The 19,809-nt window shown below is 29.8% G+C and overlaps 4 protein-coding genes across 4 annotated transcripts; 3 read left to right on the forward strand and 1 right to left on the reverse strand.

The window, feature by feature from the left end:
* Nucleotides 1-669: 669 nt before the first annotated feature.
* Nucleotides 670-8,330, forward strand: PGO_052280 (hypothetical protein, conserved; the record flags this gene model as incomplete). The annotated part of the gene is made up of 4 exons (XM_028686606.1): nt 670-6,357; nt 6,576-6,932; nt 7,259-7,713; nt 8,009-8,330. 4 exons carry the CDS (start codon nt 670-672, stop codon nt 8,328-8,330), a joined length of 6,822 nt encoding a protein of 2,273 aa, XP_028542407.1.
* Nucleotides 8,331-9,285: 955 nt separating this feature from the next.
* PGO_052290 (hypothetical protein, conserved) lies at nt 9,286-10,968 on the reverse strand (the record flags this gene model as incomplete). Its single annotated transcript, XM_028686607.1, has 1 exon — nt 9,286-10,968. The coding sequence occupies one exon, from the start codon at nt 10,966-10,968 to the stop codon at nt 9,286-9,288; it is 1,683 nt and encodes a 560-aa protein (XP_028542408.1).
* Nucleotides 10,969-14,135: 3,167 nt separating this feature from the next.
* Nucleotides 14,136-15,630, forward strand: PGO_052300 (ran binding protein 1; the record flags this gene model as incomplete). The annotated part of the gene is made up of 2 exons (XM_028686608.1): nt 14,136-14,204; nt 14,749-15,630. 2 exons carry the CDS (start codon nt 14,136-14,138, stop codon nt 15,628-15,630), a joined length of 951 nt encoding a protein of 316 aa, XP_028542409.1.
* Nucleotides 15,631-18,072: 2,442 nt separating this feature from the next.
* Nucleotides 18,073-19,095, forward strand: PGO_052310 (hypothetical protein, conserved; the record flags this gene model as incomplete). The annotated part of the gene is made up of 1 exon (XM_028686609.1): nt 18,073-19,095. The coding sequence occupies one exon, from the start codon at nt 18,073-18,075 to the stop codon at nt 19,093-19,095; it is 1,023 nt and encodes a 340-aa protein (XP_028542410.1).
* Nucleotides 19,096-19,809: the final 714 nt, after the last annotated feature.

The raw sequence follows: 19,809 nt of genomic DNA on the forward strand, positions 1-19,809 counted from the left end.
GCATATGTTCCCCCTTTTCTATACACATTTGTAGATAAAAATATGAAAAAAATATATTTCCATTGTTAAACTTTTTTTTTTTTTTTTTTTTTTTTTTTTACTTTCGTTGAAAATACTTATTAGGCTTGGTGATTCTTGTTGTACTTGAGAGAAATAACCCTAGTTGTGAATTCTTTCGATTTAAAAAAAAAAAAAAAAAAAAAAAAAAAAAGGTTAACATGAGATAATGTCAATGATAGTGTGCCAATGTTTGGCAGTTGCGAACACTGAACTTGGTCATATATTGAAATAACTTGAATGTGAAAATAAGCCATCATGCATGTTTACGTACATAACGTTTTAACACATGAAGAGTTAACTGGAGGAATGCTGGAGAAGAAGAATATGAAAAACAACAATACATATGAACAGAGATACATGATAGATAAATGGTATTCAAGACCACCTCTATAAGGCATACATCTGGTTGAGAAAAAGGGGAACATTTTGAACCAGACCCTTGTGCTTGAATGGCTTTCAAGAAATTTTCTGAGAAGCTATAAGAAAGTTGAAAAAGTTGTCATATATGCATATATTGGCGAAAATTTTGAAGACCACACAAGGAAATAGAAGATTTTCCTCGTCTCCCAATTCATCTCAAGTATAAATAAAACTAACCAGGGTTAAAAAATGTGTTTCAGGAAAAAACGGATGAGAAGTTATACCCATTGGGTGATGGTACTATTGTATTGCTTTTTTATTGTGTTTACTGTTTTGCTTTCCTGGAAGAAGAGATGTGTAAGGAGGAGGTGTCTTGGGGAAGAGATCAACACTGCAACAAACGCATGTAAGAACATTATTCCATTTTACCTGAACAGTGATAACTTTTTCAACATTTTACGCGAAATTAATTTGTCAAATAATTTTTCCATGAGATGGAATATAAACTATATATACTTTGAATATTTTAATGAAGAATTTTTTATAAATTTTAACCTGCACAGCACGGATGTGAAGAGTGTTGAGTTATACGAATATAAACACAAAAGCATTTTGCTTCTAAAAAAAGATGTTCAAGAATTTGAAGTAAATTTTTTTACGCATGTTGAAGCGGACAAAAGTATATATTCAGGGGAAAAGAGAATCTTTTACTTTATTATTCAACCCATATTTGTCTCTAATTTTAACACATGTATGAATATAACGCTAGAATTAAATATAGGAGTGGTAAAGAAGAGTGCACAGAAAGAGGAAATGTCCAGAAGGAGTTCATCAAATGGAGATACCTCACCTAGCAAGGTAAGGGTGAGGGAAGATACAGATGATACTGTAAGCAATTATTTTGAAAAGACCGTTGAACAAGAGAAAAAAACGAAACTTCCAGCTCATCATAAAAATTATATCATAGTGAAAGACAACTATTACTACACATCGAATGAAGATTACTACGTTCGATTTGATCAAGTAATGGATGAATCATATACTGACTTGAAGAAAAACCAAGTAGTAATAATAATTTATAGTGTCCTTTTTTTTACCGAATTTAGTAATCAGTGCAATATAAGCTTCTATTCTCACGTAACCGAAGATATAAGCGTGGAAAAAAATTTTTTTATGGAATTAAAAAAAATGAAATTATCTAAAAATTATCTTCATAATATGAGTGTGCAAAATGTTTTAAAATTTTCTAACCTTGATAAAGAATGCAAAGACGATTGCATCAAAAGCAAGCGAACAAAAAATGGCATATTTATGCATGCTCCTCTGGAGAATAATTCTGTATACAAATTTGAAGTTAAGTATATTATAAGTGGAAAGTTCCCAAATGGTCTGAAAACAAACAGTAACGGTGCTCATTTTAGCTTAGAATTCTCCATTGTAAACAACACTGTTGAGTACAGCATGGTTGACATCATTAGGGAACATTTCAACAGTGAATGTACACACAATACATTTTTCCCGAGCGAAATAATACAAATAGATTTTTCAGAAAAAAATGAAAACATTTTTAAAACTTACTTAAATGAAAGATGTAAAGAGGAGAAGAAAGAGAGTTGCAATGTCTCAAATGCATTTGACGATTTTGTTATATACGGAAGGATGATCGAACTGAACGATAATTTTATTTTTAATTTTGATCATATCAATTTGTTTGAAGAAATTAAGAGAGTCAGAATATCGATCAGTGAGGAAAGTCTCTTTAGTTTTGTCTTAACATCAAAGGAAAATAATGTGTACATAAATTTATTGAAAAGAAATTCATCTCAAATTGTATGTAACACATATTATTTGAATAATTTAAAAGATTATTCCATTTTTAGCTATATAACGAAAGATATGGCTACTTTTCCTCATGCACATGTGAATGAGACATTTGCAGATTTGAATGAAGATGAAAGGATGAAGAAGTTTGCAATACATAACGTCGTTTACATAAATTGTGCTTTGTCGAAAGGAGAGTATGACTTGAAAATAAAAATAAATGGACATAACATGATTTGCGATTCAAATGAAGTGAATATTCTCATTCATCCCATTAGCATGTATGAAGAAAGACATAAATGTGACAGCAGTATGAACGTTATAACAGATTTGTTTTACTATCACTTGAGGACTGAAAATAAGAAGGAGAAAGAGCAGAAAATCTCTCCTTTCGTCTACCAAGAGGAAGGGTTTAACCCTGAGAATAAGATTCTGCTCGCATCACAAGATGTAGGGGAAATTTCGAAGAAGCAAGAAAATACTAAGAAATATCAGAATATTTATGAAAGCAGATGGGTTCTGAATAATCCAATATTTCACAACTTTGATTTTGTAATTTTGCATGAACAGTTCATTGGAGAAAGGGTAGATGAATTAATTGTGACAGTAAACAATTCTATATTTGTAGATCTGTTTTTTGTAATTATGGAATCAACCGAAGAAAAGAATCCATATTATTACATCTATAAAAATTCTAGAAACGTTTCCAAGTATAAGATTAAACACAACAAGAAGCCATTCACCATTTATATATTTTCCTCAAACATGCATTATACAGAAAAACAATTGTGTGGTTTTTTTTTCATCGACATTGATTTTCTAACCAAGGTAGAATTAACTCAACAAGGAAAAAATGAATATAACAATAATAGAATAATAACTAATATGCATAATTTTGTTAAAAAAATTAATTATATACCAGATTTGATCATAGGATATGATTCTTACTCCTTTAGCAATTTTTGTTTTATTCCAAAATTTAAGAAACACATCCTGACTATCTATGTGAAGGAAAATTCAATTATAAAAATAAACTGTTTTACATCGAATTATGTGTACATTTACTTATATGATCAAAATAAAAACAAATTATATGATGGGTATAATCATCTCTACATTGAATCCTTTACAAAAGGGGAATATGAAATTGTTCTTGAATTTAACTCTAAAAATGATAATAGCGATAGTGCCTTTTTTTACCTCCAGATTTATATTTACCATTTGAATTCGATTCAAAAGTGCATTTTTGCTGAGATGCCAAGGGAGGGAAGTGAAGCACAAAGAGGAGGAGGAGAAGAAGAAGAAACTTCGGGGAGATTCAAGAGAGAAGGTCTAATCAGTATTCCTCCGATTGATGAAGATGTGTATAATCTGAGTTCCTATGGAGAATCTGGCCAGATGAGTCAATCGGGCCAAATGTTGCGCGCTGGAAATACAAACCAAGCCCAAGAAAATGATAAAAACTCATTCTTCTTCCAAATTGAAAATTCATATTACCTTTTTAAGAGATACTTTATTGTTCTCTTTCCAAATAGGAAATTTGTAAAAGAGTTAATCTTACCTCATGTGAGAACATTGGATCCATCAATTACCTTCTTTTTAAAAATCGAACTTTTTTTCCCCCAGAATTATTTCCCTTATAAGCTAACCATTCAAGACAGTATGAACAGTTTAATTCAATATCATGATAGTTACACTTACAAGAATAAAATTCTTATGACCTTGCCTGTGGTTAATAACGCAGAAAAAAAATTCAAATTATATGTAGACATGTACGAAGATGTAAATGAAAACTTAATGGATAGCTATTGTACATATGCATATCTCCACATTGTGTACACTAGTGAATTTGAGACATTTCGATTGTGGAAGACAGAGGAAGGTCTTTCTCAAAATACGATCAATATGCCGCTTCTGCTGAATAATATTTTGTTCAGAAGTTGTGAACCCCCTGTGGGTGACCCGATTGGAGATGTAGTAAATCCGAGAAGTGCAGACAATCCGAGCAGTGCAATCAGTGCAGACAATCCAAGCAGTGCAATAAGTGCAGACAATGTAAATAGTGGAAAAATTGGTCTTATTCGTAGTGATAGCATAAGAGATGTGGATCACGATCGCGTGCCCAGGATTTCCTTTAATAACTTTAGCCTTCCCATTATGAATCAAAACGTGCAATGCAACTTTGAAATGATTAATAACAACGTGTTTCTCTTTCTAGCCAATAATAATGTGTTCTTTAACATGTACATGTACAGGGAAAATAGCAAAATAAGGATGAAAATATACAAATATTCTAACACCGATAAACTAGAAAACAGAGATGGAATCACCTACGAAGATGTGAGTAAAAATAGTTCATCTCATTCAGAAGAAATTTTTTTTTTTTCCGATTCTCAGATATACTTATCGACATATTTGCAAAGAGGATTGTACATATTTGAATATGAACGAGAATCTGGTCCCTTTTTCGTGAATCTGAGTTTGATGTGGTATTACCATGGGGATATGTCAAATCTTAGTCAACTTGGAAACCAAATGAGGACAGAAACAAGAGGGCTGAAATATGAAATGGGTACACCTTCATCTCTAGACATGGACATGATGAACATAACTGATTCCATTTTAAAGAAGGAAATTTATTTTCTTTTTGGAACAGAAATGAAATGTAATGAGAAAACGAAATTCTATCATGAAAACAGAAAACTTGACAATTTAAGTTTCTTTTTGGAAGAAATTGTAAAAGATGAAAATTTTCGAGTTTACGACAAGAGTAATGCATTGAGTATAGATGTTAAAAAAGGTGAAGAATTAAACTTGTTAATATATAAACGATTTTACATATGTTTATTGGACAAACGGGACGACGTAATCCAACAGAAAGGGATTTCAAATAACACACAAGGTACTAGTAGTACCATTGAAAAAAATTACACTATTTTTTCAGTAAGTATAGAAGAAAATGCAAAGGTATATGTTGAGATAAATCCACATTATCACTTTTTTGTATACCCATTTAACTTAAATGTAATGGGGAAAAGATCCTTTTTTAACATTTCTAGTGGGTATAAAAATTCCATTACTATTGATTTACACAAAGGAGAATATGAAATACATTTGTCTTTCCCGAATCTAACAAAGGGACATGTAAAAGGTGTCATTTTCGATCTACTTTTGCTGATCATTTCATCTGAAGGGGAAAGAGGAGAACACGAAAACGGGAGAGAAAATGGAAAGGGAAAGGAAGGAAGAAGCATATTAACTAGTGCGAATAAGACTCGAAGGGAAGCACTACAAAATGACAAATGCAATACAGAAATGTATAAACCCCTATTTAACAAAATTAATATGATAGACATTGAAGAAAATGATACAGAATTAAAAAAAAATATAATATCTCCTAAATTTAAATATAAATATTTTCACATTTTCGATAAATTTTTTATTAAGAATTATGTACAAGAAGTTTTCTTTACTATTCCTAGTGGTGGATACGTTTTAAAGATTTTCTGTGTCCCTATTGAAGAGTTCAGAGATAAAAATGTAGAAATCCAGGGTGTACAAAAACAAATGAATGGAAGTTATAACCTTCCGATTGGAAATTTTTTTGACGTACCAAATGATTATGTAAACAGTTATCTAAACGTTCGAAATGTGTTTAATATTAGAGTTATCTTAGATGAGTCAGTTGAAGAAGAAGAAGAAGAAGGAAATAGAGATAATAAGAAAGACTATTTAAAAGAGAATGTCATTTCTGTTTTACCCATGTATGCAAATGAAAATGAAGAATATATGCTAAATTTATACAAAGTTGATAAAAATTTTAAATTAATTGTAAAAACGAATAGCTATACTTGCAATTACTTCCAATTAATTATGAGTCTTTATCCACTTGACTTTTACAATGCAGTGCACAATTATACGTACGCGAATTATATTGAGAAATACTTGAAAAATATTTTTGATACCTTGTCTGTTAAGGTTAAACTGTATGATGGTATAAATTTTGAGCAGAAGAAATTTTCATCTTATCAGTACACTCGTGTATCAACAAGCGTCATTAATTTGAGAAGTGTCACTCAGCATGATTTCTTTTCCTTCCCACTGCCTGTTCAGAAGGTAGGAAGAACTGATCCCTCTCAGAAAAATTAGAGGAGACAATTCCTTAATTAGTTCTACCTTCTCATTTGATGCACATTTTATGATCATTGAATTATTCTCGTGTGACGTGCTCATATGTTATCCCTTTTAATCCTTCTGCACAGAAGTCAATGTGTTAAGGCGTCATCAGATTAACTAGCTAATATATTATTTTTTTTTCTTTTTTTTTTTCCCAGGCTAGTTACATTAAAATAAACATTGGATATGACTTTTCTCTATCCAGCTTCGAAATGAAGCTATTGAAGAACAGTGAAACCTTATCAAACAGCAATAAAGTGGAAGTAAACCTGAAGGATAACAGCGTGAACATGTTTGAGAATATTAGTTTATATTTGGAAAAAGGAGATTACACATTACAGATTTTTGCGTATGACTTAATTGGAAATTCGCTTAGCATAAATAAAAATTTCAGCTTTGCCTTTTATTTCGAGCTTGAAATTTTTGAGTTTTCCGAAGAAAAAAACAGGGAATCAATTCTGTTGGATATATTTCCACATAACTCTATGATCGTTGACAGGAATTACTCCTTTGTTGTAATGAGAAAAAAAAAAAAAAAAAAAAAAAAAAAAGATAGAAATATAAAGGAGGAGAAACTTTTTTTTTTTTTTTTCCTTTTTTTCCTCATGTTCCCTTTCATAGCGGGCTGTTTATCACTTTCCAAACAGAGCGTTTTTCCTTAGGCATGTTTGTGAATTGGAAAATGTGTTTACGCATACATGCTAGTGTATCTATGTTTACACTTTTGTGAATGTTATTTTATCTATTTATTCATCACTCGTTTGTTTAATTATTTATTCTTGACTCATTTGTTTAATTATTTATTCATCACTCATTTGATTAATTATTTATTTTTGCGCAGATTGACCTGATATTCTGGGGGAACGTTAACGACAAAGATATATACCTGAAGGACGGACACAAGGAAAATGTAGAAGAGGTCAAAAGACAAGTAATAAAATATGCGAATGTCGAGATACACAAATTTGTTTTACTACCGAAAGTTATGTCCAAAATGGAAATAAATTTTTTTTTTAAATTTAATCCAAGTGCAAATATTAACGTCAGTCAGGAAAAGGAAAAAAAGTTAATCTTTATCCTTTCAAGTGATAGCATAAATTTATCCAATCCAAATAGTACGTATGAAATGGGAAAGGATGAGGGAGATGAAAGTGCAACGAACAAATCGAATGAGCGAAATAGCCAAGTCCATCAGGAGAGTGTAAACAATTCCTTACTATTGGAATTCGATCAAAAAGAGGTTGCGCCCATTGCAAGAGATCAAAAGTACCCTCAGGAAATTTTTCATAAGGACGTGTAAGTAAATAGAGCGTTTGTTGCACGTATATATATCAAGCAATTCTACTTAATTCTGTGCAATAATAACACCAGATCGATTGTTTTTATTTTATATTATCCTACTCTATTTTACTTGATTCAACTTTGTTTTATTTCACTTTTTTTTTGTATCGTCATATGCATAATACATACTTTTTGTAAATGCTTTAGAAAGGGGACTTTTTGTTTTTTAAGCAAAATAAAATGTATATTTTTGTTTACATGCACACAATTTTTTTTTTTTTTTTTTTTTTTTTTTTTTTCTTCATATTAGCCCATACGACATCGATAATGTCATCAAAAATTACCGAATGAACGAAAAGAAAAGAAGGGACGAAGAGGATTTTCCTTTAAGCAATTCGACTAATAAGGAAAAGGATGAATGTATCCCCCTGAACATATTTTCAGTAGAAATTTACTGTTTTGGAAAAAGTTATTTTCTCACTTTTATTTTTTTCATATGCTTTCTGTTCATGTTGTGTGCGTTTATATTTGTGCTTTTAAAATTATATAAAAATTGGAAGTATTACAGGAATTACGACATCATTGTGGAGAGTGAAGAAGTGGCAAATCTGTTTGATGATGATAATATATGAAAAATTTTTATACATATGTATTTATTCTGTTTTTTATCCTCTTGCTTTATTTTTATTTTTTTTTCCCCTTACGCGTTTGATTTTTTGTTATTATGAACGCCCGTCTATGAGCACATTTCCCATTTGGATGCTTTGAATATATATATATATATATATATATACATTTATGTGTACGTGTGTATATTTTTTCTTTTTCCTTTTTTAACACCCCCACGAGTGCGCCTACTTGTGCACGTGCTTATTAAATCACCGATCGGGAATCACATACGTGTATCACATGAGTGTATCCCATTTATTTGAAGATTCATCACTATTCGCTTATTTTTTGTTCATCTTTCAACGCAGGAACCTGTGATTATTACGTGTTTTTTTAGAATATTTCGAATATTTCCATTAATTCGATTGTTTCATCATTCTAATCTAATTATACCCTGTTAATTCATTCATTCAATCGTTTTTTTTTTTTTTTTTTTTTTTTTTCTTCATTTTTGTCATGCATACAAACCACATTTATGGCTATATACCCTCTGATCTATCTGTCTTTCATTTTGTCATTTACCGATTTTAACAAAAAAATTTCATCATGTATTTTTCTCTTACTTATAATGTTTGTCCTACGAATTTATAAAATGATTTATTTGTGTAATTAAAAAAAAAAAAAAAAAAACCCTATTCGTTAACTTTTGATATTTTAAAAAAAAATTTGATAAACTTGTCAAACTGTAATTGTGCAGTAGAAAATGTGTTAATACAATGGGATGAAAAAAGGAAAAACTCAGGGGAAAAAAAAAAAAAAAGAAGAAGAAAAGGTTTTAAAAAAAAAAAAAAAAAAAAAAAGGTACGAGTATGCACGACCTTACTTGTACTCAAAGAGGTGTATGAAGATGAGCGGGAAAACAAACTTACAGTACCATGGGTAGATATCATATTTTGGAGTACCACCAAGATGACTCGATCACAAATAATTGAATACGTAACTGTATAAGAGAAGATAGAAAAAAACGTAAGAAAAAAGAAAAATGCTATAATTCAAATAAATGACGTTATCAGAAAAATTATTACTAAAAGAGCGAATGGTATATTTATGAATATAAAATAATGATGACACAATATAATAGACAAAGATGAAAAAACGTAATAGGTTTAATAGAAAGCAAATAAATGATATGGTTGTGTGTATTAATGTAAACTTGTATATCAAAATTATAGGGAATAAAATAACATTATTATAACTCATTAATGAAATAAGAAATGATAATTTAACTGGGCATATCTTTTTCATAACAAAATAATTTGTTACGTATATTACTAAAGGGGTAAGAATATTATGTAGGTATAAAAAAATTAACGTGTTGTTAAGAATGTTTAATTTATTTTCGGAAATGTATATTTTCTTATTTATTTCTTCACTCCTTAAAGTGCTATCTGATAATGAAATATTATCATCACCAGATGATAATGGTGAGTCACTAAAAAACAAATTTTTCAAATTAAAAATAAAAAAAAAGGTGAAGGATATAAAAATATTCAACCAAACAAATCCATATATATCTGGATTTTTTTCTATACTCAATTTGTTATCATAATAATCAAAAGCATCATTCACATTGCTTATTTTTCTTATATTTGCATTTTCATCATCTATTTCGCTTTCGAGTGCAGATTCATTTTCCTTATAGCTCTTACTGACACTTAATTCATTAACGTTCTTTTCAATATCATCAAAGCTCCTCATAGAATCGTACCTTTTGTCAACTTTCAGATACGGGATAAGAGCGCACATTAATCTATATATTATCACATCGTTATCTACATTGTAGTAATGCAACACTTTCGATCGAATACTGTTCATACTTTTAAAAAAGGGAAAAATATCGAAAGAGGAGTTGTTTCCATTACCGTCATCGTCCATGTCACGGCTGTTATTCATGCCCATGTCAAATCCTATACCATCCACATTTGTATTGTCATTTAAATCTATTATGTTCATTTTCCCACTTGGGACATTTTGTGAGTTCATTTCTGTTACTTCACCAGTATTATTAAATTCCTTTTCGAAGAAATCCTTCTGATGGTAAATACTACTGTTTCTATTCCCGTTAACATTTTGATTATAAAAAAATGGCAAAGATACACTTGTTTCTACATTTCTCATTTGATTATTTACATTTTCAAGTGTTGAAAAGTTAAAGGAATTATTCGTCTTATTATTCTCCATATGATCATTATATGACGTCGTACTATTAAAATTTTCATTAACATTTGAATTCCTATCGTCCTGAATTCCGTTTTCCCTTGCTCTTTTCATGTCACTCAAATTAACTGTTTTTAAATTTTTATTCGAGAAAGTATTTTCTCTAATACCAAAAATGTCATCATCGTCGTTCATTATACTGTCAATTATGTCCTCCTCATTATCATAATATATACTCACATTATTGTTTCCATTTGGAAAGTTCTCAAATTGGACTGTCTCCTTGTATTCATTGTGTAACAGATTTGATTTTTCATTCTTCTTATTCATATTATTATCATTATTATTGCTAAATGTGTTACGATTTGCATGGCCTTTACTTACACTCACATGGGGGCTATCCCAAAGATTTTTTTTTTTCAAATCACCATCTGTTGTGCTCATTTTTTCCTTACACGTTCGGGCAAAATGGAAGATATATACACGTACTTACATGCGCACATATGTACATACGCATATGCATATTTACATAAATATATACACGCTTAAATGTGTATATATGTATATATATTTATATGTATGTATATGTATGTATATGTATGTATATGTATGTATATGTATGTATATATATATATATATATTGAAAAAGGAAAAAAAAAAAGAAAGGGAAATTCGAAAAAAACTTCTTTTATGAAATGAAAAAGATTGAAAAATGGATTAAAAAAAAATAAAAAAAATAAGAGAATACAACATGTAGCAAAAAAATAAAATAAAAAAATGTATCACTTGTGATTCATAACAATGCTCTTAAAATGTAATGAAAAAAAACTGTGAAAATTATCAAAAAATTGTGGTTAACCATTTTGCCACATCACAATAAGGTAGTCATATTTTACACCTCATTTTTTTTTTTTTTTTTTTTTTTTCAAAATTTCACAGAGCAAAACATGTGCTCGTTATGAGGGAATCGTGAACATGTGGAGTCTTATTTCTCACTATTCTCTTTGTTCATTTTTGCTTAAATGTATATGTATGTGTATATGTACACACATGTAGCTAATTTTTTGGTGACTGTTTATATATAGTGTAGTGGTGCATATATAGGAAATCACCTCCTTATAGAAATATTCTCTTGAAAATAACTTTTAAAGAGTGCATTCATTTGTTGTGGTTTGTAATGTATCAAGATAGAATAAATACCTGATCGTTTCACATGAACATGTGCTGGTGCTTTGTGTGAGCACAAATTTTTGTGTCATAAGAAAGGGTCTCCCTTTTCCTTTGGATGAGAAACAGTCAACGGGAGACCCTGTGGACATTTCCCATGCTCATGCTTAAAACGAAGAGAAAAGAAATTGAAATCTGAAAAAGAGTGAAACATCGAAACGTTGGAATGTTTGCAAATTTTATTCTGCACTGATGGGTGAATGAAATAAAAAAATTCCCCTTCTCTTTCTGATGTTCATAAATTATTCCATTTTTAATAAACTCAAGAATGCTTGTTTGTATATCCACTTTAATCTTAAATAAATGAAAATTAACAGGTAAATGTGTTCTAGTTGTGGGTATGCCGATCTGCTCATCCCATTAAAAGGTGCAAACGTGCTTGTATATAGACATATAAATATATGTATATATATATGCATATATAGGTGCATTTACGTATGCACGCTTTACACCTTAACAATTTGAAGTTTCCATGTTTTCATTCGTCAGCATATACAACTGCAATCTACATATGACTATATGGCTATTAAATATACACATTAATCACTTGCGTAAACTTTTCAAAAGAAGAATAATAACTAGGCAAATGTTAATCCATTACAATACATGGAAGGTAAAAAAAAAAAAAAAAAAAAAATGTATCGCTAAACTACTAAAGTGACGTTGCATATATATGTAATCTTTTTCTTCACCCGTGCAAGTATTAATATTGGAAATTATGATCACAATAAACCAAGAAATTAAGCCAGTTTTTTAAAAATAAAAAAAGGTTTGGAATTTTTTTTTTTTTTTTATTGAGCTCTTTTGCTCAACAAAGATATTAAAAATTGGAAAAAAAAAAAAAAAAAAAAAAAAAAAAAAAAACTTCAAATGGGTTGTTCAAAATGGATATTTTCATTTTTGCCACGTGGATCTTGTAAAACTTTCATAAGTGAATGGTAAACCCACCGAATATGTTAAGGAACAGAAAAAAAAAAAAAATTTAAGTACAAATTTTTATACCATTAAACGAAGGATAATACATATACAATGTATACATAGAACTTGTAGCTTCGTAAATATTGAAGAAATGGAGCATACCTTACCTCCTGTGCAATACATGTGTATATTTATTTAATGTGTTAATGCTGCACATAGTTACCCACATATATATGTATATATATGCCTTATGTATATATATATATATATATACATTCGCTTACGTTGAATACATTCCCACGGGTGTAGGTAAATTAAGCAGATACATCACAAGCAATGAACAACCACACCATGAACTGGTAACGTGTTTACATTTATTTTTTTTTTTTTTTCCCCCAATTTAAAGAGCCGTTCACGTAACCCTAAGGACTGCTACACATCGTGGATGTATATATATATATATATATATATATATATATATATATATATATAATATATATGATATAGCATGTATACGTATGCATATATAGATATTAGTGGGGGCCATCACGGGATGATGCCACTGAGGAAGCAGTACACATAAATAAATGTTATTCATACATGTATGCATCATATATAAATATAATAATAATATATATACACGGTTAAAAACATATAAGCTCTCGCTGCGTAGCAAAAAAAAAAAAAAAAAATAAAATAATAATAATAAATAATATTAACAAAGTAAAATAAACAAAAAGAGACATTAAACGTTGTGCAAAGTGTTACAAAAATGGAAAAAAATTTCGCCACAACATTTATTCGAATAAATTAAATGAAAACATGTACTAGCAAAAAATAATGTAAAAAACAAAAGGGAAGAAAAAATAAGAGCAATAAGGGGCAAAAAAAGAGCAAAAAAAGGCAAAAAAAAAAGAAAATATCTCTTTATATACCTTTGTTTATACATATTGCCATTTTCGCATATTATAACAATACATATGCATAACATACAATTTTGCACTTAAAATAATACACTACATTCGCATGCATATATTTGTGTACACTTACGAAGCACATTGCGTACTTAATTTACTTAAACTTTGAGATCATAAAAACTATTAAAACCCAGCATTTTATTCTTCTGGGTATTCTTGCGTATTCAGTTAAGCCCCTCACCAAAATACTGAAACGTTAACCGCTCATATTTCATAAGGCTTTCATTTAGTTTAAAAATGTAAATAAACCAAAAAAAAAAAAAAAAAAAAAACACGTGCTCGAATACATTTACATACGTGCTTACATACGTGCTTACATACGTACATACATGCATACTTAAATGCATACTTACATATATATCATACACATACATAGAGAATTAAAAAAACATTTGAAGCTGTGAATATACTCATTTATCTCATTGATTAAGCACTTTAGTACGTGTTCTTATCAATTTTGTCAAGTATTTTAAGTATTTATTTTTAAACATGGATGATGATAAAAATGACTACAACCCGGAGGAGGAAGTTACTACAGGAAATTGGAATACCCCCAAGGTAGGGAAAAAAATAAAATAAAAGATAGAAAGAGAGGGAGGAAGAACAAGATAAATAAAACATAACAAGTAGAACAGAATTAATGGAACATTATAAATAGCATAAAAATAAAAGTCTCTCCTCATACTTCTGAATACACAATAATGAAGACAAATGGATCATCCTCCTAACATTCCTTCATCTCACATTTCTAGAGAGTTGCCCATCGTTTTTTTACATTTTGACCATGTCTCATGCTTTTTACTGGCCTTAATTTTTGCCTCTTCAACCTTTTTTGCGTATGTGATTGCTTATATATATATATCCGTTTGAGATTTTTTACTTATTTTTCTCGTTTCTAAGATTAGCTCCCCTTTTCGGTTATAAGAACCTGTGAGGGGCTGTAGCACTTGGCATGTTTAACGTCAATTGTACATTTCTTCATGTGTGCGAGCATATAAAAAATGTAAGCAAAATATATACATATATTCATGAATATATTTCTAACTCATTTATGCACACACGGCCACTCTTTCCCCTTGTACATATTAACCATGTATTGCAGATCGAATTAAAAGAAGTGGAAATAAAGACAGGTGAAGAAGATGAAAGTTTGTTTTGGTCAGGTAGATCAAAATTGTATAGATGGGTAGAAGGTGAGTGGAAAGAAAGGGGATTAGGAGAATCAAAATTATTGTTACATAAGAAAAAGGGAATAATAAGATTTCTTTTAAGACAAGAAAAAACTTTAAAAGTAGTGGCTAACCATTATATATATCCAAACGAATCGTACTGTAAGCTTGTACCTAATGCAGGAAGTGAAAAAATTTATGCATGGACGGTTAAAGATTTTGCAGAAGAACCCAAAATTGAACAATTTGCTTTAAAATTTAACACAGCAGAAGCAGCAAAATTGTTTAAGCAGAAATTTGATGAAGCTGGAAAAGTTAATCTAAAACTTTTAGATGATAAAGGACAATTAAAGGCAAAGGTGGAAAAAGAAAATGACGAAGACAAAAAAGAACAAGAAAAAGAAAAGGGAAAAACAGGAAATGACAAAGTAGTAGGGGAAGATAAAGATAAAGACAAAAAGGGCACCACTGAGAAGGAGAATGATAAAGAGAAAGAAGAAGGGGAAAAAAAAGATAAACCCGATGACGATAAAGAAGAAGAAGAAGAAGAAGAAAAAAAAAAAAAAAAGAAAGAAAAAGAAATAGAAAATGAAAATGAAGTGAAAGATAAGGAGGAAGATAAGGAGAAATTGAAGAAAAATTCGAAGGAGAAACAGAATGAGAAGGGTGCTCAGGATGCTGTGCATGACAAAGGCAAAGCGACAGATGAGAAGATTAAGATAGATAAGGAGGAGGAGGAGGAAAAATCATCAAAGGAAATTTTAAAAGATGAAGAGAAGAAAAAAAAGGAAGAAAATATCAAGCGAGAAAGCTAATGCAAGCCTGCTTATGCAAAGCATAGGCATGGTCGTGGTTTGTGAATGCATGTTATGAACACCTGTTTTGTATGCACGTTGTAAATATATATTTTTAAGGAATGTCGTGAATACTTATTTTGAAGGCATGTCATGAACACCTGTTTTGTATGCTCGCTGTAAATACATATTTTGAAGTCATGTTATGAACACCTGTTTTGTATGCACGTTGTAAATATATATTTTGAAGGCATGTCGTGAATACATATTTTGAAGGCATGTCATGAACATCTATTGTTAATACACGTTGTATATGTGGGCGTGTGTGTGCTCGTGTGCATGTACACCCAGCACACCGTTAATTACATCGAAAAAGGGTACACATTCACAATTGTAACTTCCTTGTAAAGAGTTTACCCTTATAAAAAGATATCATTTTTACATTTTTAAAAGGAGATACAATCTGTCTGTTTCATTACAGTTGGTTTCACGTGGCGTGACTATATATGTATATGGGCATATATGTGCACGCGTATCATTTTGTGTTTAGCCTTATCAAGTTTCTTAAATATATATGTATATATTTTGTAATCAAGAATTAGGCTAATATGGGTACGCAATAAAAAAAGGGGGAGAAAAAAAAATTGGATGAAAAATAAGATAAAAAATGGGTGAAAAACAAGATATAAAATAGGTTGAAAAAATAAAAATAATTTTCATAGTAATGTACATCATATGTTGTTATAAATAAAAAAAAAAAAAAAAATTATATTCACTTCTCATGAGCCTAAAGGAGAAAAGTATAGTGCCATTTAGAAAATATATATATATATATATATATATATATGTAAAAAATATCTATCTAGTCAGATTCATTATTTTTAAGTATACACATGTAAAAGTCTACACACACACACGTATGATGAACATGCATAAGCTTGGACACATACTTTTGTAGATGTACCTTTGTGTATTTATATATGCATTCGTGTATGTGTGTATGAATGCATGTGTGTACGAATTTGTTTACCCGTATGGTCATTTACACCTACAGCTATGTATACTATGTCCTAAAACATTGTTAAAAGGATAAGTACCATTTTTAACTTTTTAGATAATAATTACAATTATATGGTTCCCAAAAAGAAGAACGTTTTATTTTCATGTTCACATATTTGAGACAGGTGAACACACATGAGGCATTTTTAAATAGCCAATGATGAAAATCGATACCCTCCCTCCCTCTTTTTTTTTTCTTTTTTTTTCCATCGTTTGGTAAAAAAAAAAAAAAAAATATGGGGATGTGGACCATAGGAGTATATATCATATATGGTAAACGTAGATATGAAAACATTGTTTGCAAAGAATGGACATGTTTAACATGTTTTATTTGTATACAAAGTTGCACACAGAGTTCATATTATTACGAGAGGTGTACCTGCATGCAAGTGCAAGGTGAAGGGAGGGGGAAAACATACCTACATATATGCATACTACATAAATAAATACATATACATAAGTATATATATATATATATATACAGATGCATGTATGCACGCAAACGAATGGGTATCAGTGGCATGGGCAAGAGATGAGACTCCACTTTTACATTGGCCTTATATTCCCTCAGGGAAAAACGAATTTATTTCGTTTTTTTTTTTTTTTTTTTTTTTTTTTCCCTCAATCTAGTGCAAAACGACATATTTAGTAGGTTTATTTCACAATTTGCTGAAAAGCCAAATGTTCTGATGAAGACATAGGGTGCAAATGCCATTGCAGCCTGATTTTTTTTGACTACTCAAAATTGGATAAAAAAACATAAGGGTGTTAGAAAATCTTTAAAAAGAAGCATAAAAAAAAAAAAAAAAAAAAAAAAAAACAGAAATGAAAAATAAAAAAATAATCGCATATGTGCATGGAGAACCATGCGAGGAATTCACATACATGTTTGCATACATATAGACAAAAGAAAAAGTGTCTATTTACAAAAGAACGGAAATTAAATATTACAATTTATGGATGTGCGAATTAATTCCCTTTGGATGTGAAAATTTTCACTTTTATTTTATTTTATTATTTTATTTTTTTTTTTTTCTGTTGCAACAGGAGGAAGGAGGACAACACAGTGAAGTGGTTGGAATCTATTTTCACTGTTCTGACTGCCTAGATCTAACAGAAATTTAAAAAAAAAAAAAAAAAAAAAGGACGAATATTTGTATAGATTTTTCCAACAGGACAGTGATTGTTTGCTTTGTTGTTAATACACATAGGCTGCGTTATGTGGTGAACTGATATATGTGTGTATATTTCTTAGGAAAGTGTATTTTTTGTTCATCCGTTTTTCATGTATGTTTCAAATTTTTCTCCCATTTTCTAATTTAACTGAACAATTTGACTGCTAAAAATTCTCACGTGACATTGCCCTGAATTGTGCTTCTCCTCCCTAGCATTGCTACTCATATAATGAATTTCCATTTTTACCTGTTCTGCATTTTTGTAATAAACAAACTTCTGCAAAAATGCTTGATCGGATGTAACCAATTGAATCTAAACGATAAAGGGAAAGAACTGTACGATTATTTTGTTTCTACTGATCTGAAGGACGATAAGGAAAAGAATAATAAGAGCAAAGAGACGTGGGGAAATTATTTGCCTCATAAAACAGGAAAAGTGGAAATTAAGCATCACGATGGGCTGGAAACAAAAGAAACCGAAAAGTTATATGACAAAAAGGAATTGGATAATCATATAAATGAACTAAAAATGCTGCATAAACGTTTAAAAAACAGGGATATTGATTTAAATGGGCAAGCAAAGCATGGTATAGGTGAAAATTTAAGTAGTACTAATAATAGTACGATGCTTGACAACAATGGAACGGGAGAAAAATCATATGAAGAAAATTTAGCCAAATATGTACTAAATGAAATTAACAAGAACGAAAAATTAAATAATGAAAAAAAAAGTTACGAAGAATTGAACCTATTAGAGGATAATTCCAAAAAATTACAAAATGACATTCACATGTGGTTACAATCTGTTCAAAATATAACGGAAAAGACAGGTAAGTTAAAGGAAATTAAAACTCAATTGCTAAATAACATCGCTTCATTAAATGAAACATTAACTGAAGAAATTGAAAACATAAATGAAATAAAAAAATTGCAAAAAAAACAAAATGAAATATTTTCAGAAAATTGGCTCTACTTTTTGCCTTCCACGTCTGGTAATTTAATGAATGAAAACCTGAATTCAAATTTTCATGTATTAAATTATTTTGAAAATTTTAATAGAAAAGAAAATGCACAACATGCTGATAGACAGCACACCGATGGACAGAACACTGATGAACAACATGAAAATGATAAAAATGATGAAAATATAAGGAGTATGCAGATTGGTAATGATAGTATGGCCAAGTCCTCGAGTTCGTGCTACTTCTTCAGTTACATCGCCCTGTTCCTTGTCGTCCTTTTGCTTAGATAGCTTTTTTCCAAGTGGAGATATATACACATAGATATGCAGACATGAAGATATACAGATCTGCAAAAGGAGAAGGAATTGCTTCAGATTGAGTATAGCTGGTTAATATCAACCATTAGTACCGACAAATCACTCATCATTTAGTAAATGACTCTATATGCATTACTTTACCTATTTTTTTTGATGCCTTAAAAATAAGTAAAATTGTGTTATGATTTTGGTTTGTTTAGAAAACATTAAAAAGGTTTTTTTTTCATAGGATGCATCATTGCATCACCTCGTTTTGTTACATCCTTCAGTTTTTTGGCTATATTTTGTTGTATGTACCAAAATATATGATCTTCAACCTACACATTTTGATAATTTTCTCTCCCTTCTTAATTTATGCACGTGTGTATTTCATTTTAATTTACTGTTACTTATATACCACCTCTTTAACTTAAACTTTTAAAATTTTTGCAAATTTCCCTTTTTTTAAAATATAAAAATTTAAGTTTCCCTCAGTTCCTAACAATGGTGTCTTAGTTATCACCATACATAAAACAAGTGAAAAAAAAACATGTATGGAAAACCATGCATGAAAATATATAGATTAAATGATACTTGGGAATGAGGAAGTACCAATATTTACGTTCTTTGTTTAAGTAAATCTTTGACAACTTTTCACATACGTGAATGGTTTGAGAAACATGCACCAAAAAAAAAAAAAAAAAAAAA

The sequence above is a fragment of the Plasmodium gonderi genome (genome assembly GCF_002157705.1).
Source record: "Plasmodium gonderi DNA, contig: Chr05, whole genome shotgun sequence".
Classification (NCBI taxonomy): domain Eukaryota; phylum Apicomplexa; class Aconoidasida; order Haemosporida; family Plasmodiidae; genus Plasmodium; species Plasmodium gonderi.